The sequence below is a fragment of the Oryza brachyantha genome, chromosome 3 (genome assembly GCF_000231095.2).
Source record: "Oryza brachyantha chromosome 3, ObraRS2, whole genome shotgun sequence".
In the NCBI taxonomy this organism is placed as follows: domain Eukaryota; kingdom Viridiplantae; phylum Streptophyta; class Magnoliopsida; order Poales; family Poaceae; genus Oryza; species Oryza brachyantha.
The window spans coordinates 4,296,502-4,301,855 of record NC_023165.2 but is presented as its reverse complement, the minus strand read 5'-3'; the positions used below and the strand labels follow the sequence as shown (position 1 = coordinate 4,301,855).

The window sequence follows — 5,354 nt, the reverse complement described above, 5'->3', positions numbered from 1 at the left end:
CCCATACACAGCGCATGCACAGTGCTGCTCGTGGCAGTGCCCAGATCAGATAGCAGGAGCCCCGGTAGCGTCCAAGCGGGGATTAATGCCAAGGGCCCCAGCATATGCATGCAGCTCACTCATGCAGACGATGCAGCGGCAGCCGCTGTGCTACCAAGGCGAGGCAGTACGTTGCATCATGCAGGACGCGCAACCGAGCAGCCGATCTGCTTGCTTGATCCTGCATGGTGATGCCTCCTTTCTTTGGAGAGAGAACACGGTGACCCAGTTCCGTACGTGCAGCGGATAGCCGCAGAGATCGCAGTCCATGTCCATACCGATCGGTTTTGCCGTTGGCTGCAACCTAGTAGCTTGCAGGTGTAGTTGTAGAGAACAGTGCGTTGCTTGGGTCGTCCAAAGTGAGACGTTCAAGCACAAGCAGCAAGACCATCACGACCTGTCTCGCGGAAGCTAGCTAGCTTCCAAATCGGTCGCGGAGTAAACGACGCGTTGATGTGAGCGTTCATCGATCAAAGGGGGGAGGAAACCAGATCGGAGAAACTTCGATGGGCGTGACGTCGAATAGATAACGTGTTTTCGTGTAGAGACCGAAAAGTTGTGCCCGTGTGGCGTGGCTGGCTTGGCTAGCTAGGTGGCTTGCGATATTGTGCGATATGGTGGCTAGCCGTTGTGGCCTCGCGCGTTCTTTATTTTTTGGCGGAACGCGACCCGAAAACGAACGCCATCCCGAAAACCACACGAAACGGTTACGAAAACGTGTTTTGTCGCGAGCATGGGCACCATCCCCTGGACGGGGATGGAACGGACGGCTGGCTAGGGCCCAGGGCGGAAACGCCGTGGGGTTCAGCTAATTAATCGTGCTGTGTGTTTATGCTTATGTCCCCTTTAAAATTGGAGGATTGTCAAATTGTCATAGAATTTCTGGAGGATTTATATTCCATGTCGTGTCATCGAAGGGCATCTCACTTCTATTTTCACGTGCTTCTCATTCCTGTAGTCAGCTCAGTTCCTCCTTTGTTAAGTTTTCTCTATCGTGCATTTCAAAAATAACCAATAACTTTAAAATGCATTTTTTGTGTCGTGAGATTCTCACAGGTTGAACTTTATGGAATAGGTTTATATTATCGCATGCTATGATAATATATCTGTACATCACATTGAACTCACATAATTGAAAATGTGCTCGAGATGAATATAGCGTGATTACGTAAAGCAAGAGATCCAACTATTTTTCTAACCCACCGTTAGATTTGTTTCTTTGATTTCTCATGAAAGTTAGTCGTCGGTCAGCCCGTTAATTTGCTTGGTGAGAAATTACCCGATACTCCCGTTCTGAAGATCGGAGATTCTGGTTTGTTTTATCTGCAGTCACAATATACTACTCCTACCTTATACTATCTCTGTTTTATATTATTAGACTTTATAGCTTTATCTAGATTTATTAACATCCTTATAAATCTAAAGAAAGTCTTATATTGTGAAACGGAGAGAGTACATACTAACCCAAAATTTCAATAGCGACAGTAGCCACTTCAACGATGTTTCTCACCTTGCCAAAAACCCATGTAGTGCCCTTACGTTGTTTCTCGCTAAAAGGTCAAGGTGGAATTTTGAGCAGTTAAAATCAAGTTTAAACTATTGATGCAAACCTCTCTTAATAATACGACACCTCTAGAGCTAAAAAACAAGTATAAATTCCTCAAGTCATTTAGCCATTTCCATCTATTTTTTAGGGACATTTAATCAGTCAACCTCACATGAGGGATGAAAAAACATATACCCATGTTCAATAGTCATGTTGATTCCCTAAGTATCTTCCTATCAATCACCCAAAACCTAGTAAAGGACCAAGATATACTTTTCTAATCATACTTTAGTCCAATTACCCCTTGTCATGGTTGCCTCTTCCCTATACACATCGCCATGCGCACCTCCTTATTGTACGTGATGTTAATTCACCCATGCGCTTGTCGCTAAGGCACCCTCTTCACTTCATCTTCTTCCCTTTGTACATCCTAGGTTGTATCCGATAGAAAAGAGGTCGATAAACACAAGACTAGATGGCTTTGACCTTCGATCCCTGCTAGTTAATCAACTAAGGTTCCGTTTGGCACACTGTTAGCTCCTAAATCCAGCTAGAGCTATGGCAAATGATATAGATTCTATATTTTTTTGTGCGAAATTAGCAGAGCTACTCCTAACAAATAAACTACATGAATGAAGGTGGGTTTTTGTTGCTCGATAGCTCCAATACACCTCAAAACACCCACTAACCTCTAATTTATTGATTTAATTACATAAAACTATCTCTCACCTACCACTAAAATCACCAAGGTACTATTATCAACCTACTCATATCCTATTTTTTAGGAGTTCTAAAACTGATTAAGCTCGCCAAATAGTTTTAAGCTACCGTACAGTTCTCACGGTAGCTATCTTACCTTGGAGTGAGAGTTTGGAGCTAAGAGTTGAAGTTTAGAGTCCAACCAACCGAGGCCCAAGAAATAATAGAAGTCTAGTAGTTAGGAGGATGAGGAGAAAGGCGATCACCTAATTAAGTTCCGCTTTGATATTTACACTGCCATTTTTTCTTCTATTTATGTTATAATCTAAAAATTAAATTTTAACGTTAAGTTTAGAGTGGATTTTGAAGTTTTTTTACTAAAGTTTATTTTAAAGCCTTGGCTTTTAGATCACTATGAGTATATGAGTATGTATATAAAAGTTTTATTTATAAAGTATTTTTTATTTATAAATATGTCGTTTGGTTTTTTAAATGACCAGACAATCACCCATTAATTTGGGTGGCAGGCTTAGAGGCGCAAGCTCAATTTAATATGTACAATTGTACGGCACTAGATTCTTCTGTTAGTTTATTGTGAACCAGCAGCGAACTTCTAGCATCATTATCAATTATACTCGGTATTTTGCTCGGATAAGAAAATATTTTATTATAGAATTTTACAACTACTTGGACATAACTATGAATTACTGTCATGGCATCCTATGAGCCTTCATGTTATCCTTTTTTTTTTTTTGCAAATTGTCACCCCATCTTCTGGCTATGGGATATGCTTATAATCTAAAATTTAAATTTTTAATCTTAAATTTAAAGTTAATTTTATGATTTTTTAACCAAAATTTACTTTTTAGCTTCGATTTTAGATCGGTATGAACACGTATTAAAAAATTATTTATAAATTATTTTTCGTTTATAAATATAATGTTTGATGGCCCACTGTATTCGTTACTTACATTCGTATTGTAAGCAGCACAAACGATATTTTAAACCAAAATCAATTTTGTTTGGCCGCCAAAATACCGCTGCACAAGTACGGACCGTCCTACGGGACTGCTGTGGTAGTAGAGAACCGGGCACCGGGCGTACGTCGACATGTAAACGGAACGCGCCGGCCGTAAAGCCAAAGGCAAAACAACGCGGTCGAGGTAAACAACAACGCACGCTGCCTCTGTGTGTGTCGCCCTCGCTTCCCGATGACAAGAAAACACACAGCAGCGCCTCCCTACACTCCTCACGTCAAAACGGACGCGAACGCCCGATGCAAGTCGCAGCAGCGAGCGCCTCCTCCTCCTCCTCGGCGTCGCGCATCTCCACGCCGCTTGGCCCGTCCCCCTTGGCCCCATCTCCTCGTTCACTCGCAGCACCGGATACCCTCTCCAAGACTCCAATCTCTCTCGCCCTCTCACCTGCCTCGATCGGTTTCTTTACTTCTACGGTTGTTAACGTGAGTGGCTGGCTGACAGAGGAGAGTAATTAGCACTCTCTCACACACACTGAGCTTGTTGCTTCTATGGCGACTGCCATTGGGTTTCCAAGAACTCTTTTAATCGCCTTTTGGCGTGCCCCCACGAGAGCATAATGAGCAAGAGTCAAAACCCCAGCTAGCTACTCGCTATATATACGCTCTCCACCCGTCTCGCTCTCACCTCTCACTTGACTTCCGTCCCGGGCGCCGGCCTCTTTCTTTCTCCTCCACGAAGGCCGCGTGCAGTGCGGTGCACTACCCTCGAGGCACCGGCGCCGGCACGGCCGTGCGTGTATGGGTGGGCGGCCAGTGCCGCGGCGGCAGGAGGTGGTGGTCGTGACGGAGCTGGAGCTGCGGATGCAGCTGCTCGGCGGCGGCGGCGGCAACTGTTACAACATCAACGACAACGCCGACCTCCTCGCGGAGATCCTGGCGCGCCTCGACGGCCGCTCGCTCGCCGCCGCCGCCTGCGTGTGCCGCCTCTGGGCCGCCGTCGCGCGCCGGGACGCCGTCTGGGAGGCGCTCTGCCTCCGCCACGTGGGGCCAGCGTCCGGCCCCTCGGCGGGCCCCGCCACCCGCGCCGTCGTCGCCGCGCTCGGCGGGTACCGCCGCCTCTACCGCCTCTGCCTCGGCCCAGCGCTGGACCGCCTCGGGCGCGGCGGCGCCATCGCCCACGCGCACGCCAGGGCTCACCTGTCGCTCTCACTCTCGCTGTCGCTCTTCTCCATCGACTGCTACGAGCGCCTCGGCGGCGGTGGCGGCGGCGCCGGTCGGCAGCCGCAGCCGTCGTCGCTGCTCTTCCTGTGCAAGCCAGTGGACGTGTCGTGAGCCCCGACGAGTAGGCGTACACGTGTACGTACACGGTCGCATCGCCGCCCACCCGCTCGGGCAATCCTGGCCGTACGATCCATGCCGTCGCATTGTTCTTGGCGTACGTGCGCGACTAGCTTGTTTGGCGCACGCTGCTTAACATAATTGGTTACTTAATTATTATCAGTACGACCAATAAGAATTGATTATTATTAAGCTGTACCAGAGAACCATATTCAATATGGAAAAATAATTAATGATTCCTTTTTTTTCTTCTCCCTTTTGCATCTTCTTCTTCCTTTTGATCGTTCCTCTGTGTACGCTTGGGCTTGTTTGTGTCCGTTTGGCGAGTTGCTATTTCTAAGCACCCGGTTTGTATCGCTCCTGCTGTTGTTGCTTCGCCTGGCTGCTTGCGTGCAACTCGAGCGTGTACTTAACGTAGTAATCACCTCACTTTTTTTATAATATATGTAAACATTTCTCGATATCCCATTGCCATTTCGTTCTCATGCACGGTATGAGTGATCCATATCATCCATGATGCCCAATCTCTCGTCAGCTGACATGCGTATCTGCACGACCTTTTGCCGCAAAAGGGAAGCTGTTGCTTCTACTGGATACGCTTGGAACGGCCTGTCGTTGCACGGGGACCGCCGGCGAAATGGACCACTGGCTAGCTAGCTAGCTACACTCGGGCGATCAAGAAATCTTTTTCTGATGCAGTGTTTTTTTTTCTCTTCTGAAGACCAATGGCTTGTAGTTTGTAGTACCGTTCTT

The 5,354-nt window shown here is 47.0% G+C and overlaps 1 protein-coding gene across 1 annotated transcript; it reads left to right on the top strand.

The window, feature by feature from the left end:
* The first annotated feature begins 3,777 nt into the window (after positions 1-3,777).
* LOC121053939 (F-box protein SNE) lies at positions 3,778-5,055 on the top strand. Its single transcript, XM_040522588.1, has one exon. The coding sequence runs from the start codon at positions 4,062-4,064 to the stop codon at positions 4,593-4,595; it is 534 nt and encodes a 177-aa protein (XP_040378522.1). The 5' UTR covers positions 3,778-4,061; the 3' UTR covers positions 4,596-5,055.
* The last annotated feature ends 299 nt before the right edge of the window (positions 5,056-5,354 follow it).

What these genes read in the sequence shown, in the direction of transcription:
- LOC121053939 (XM_040522588.1), top strand. Translation starts at nt 4,062, where the DNA reads ATGGGTGGGCGGCCAGTGCCGCGGCGGCAGGAGGTGGTGGTCGTGACG.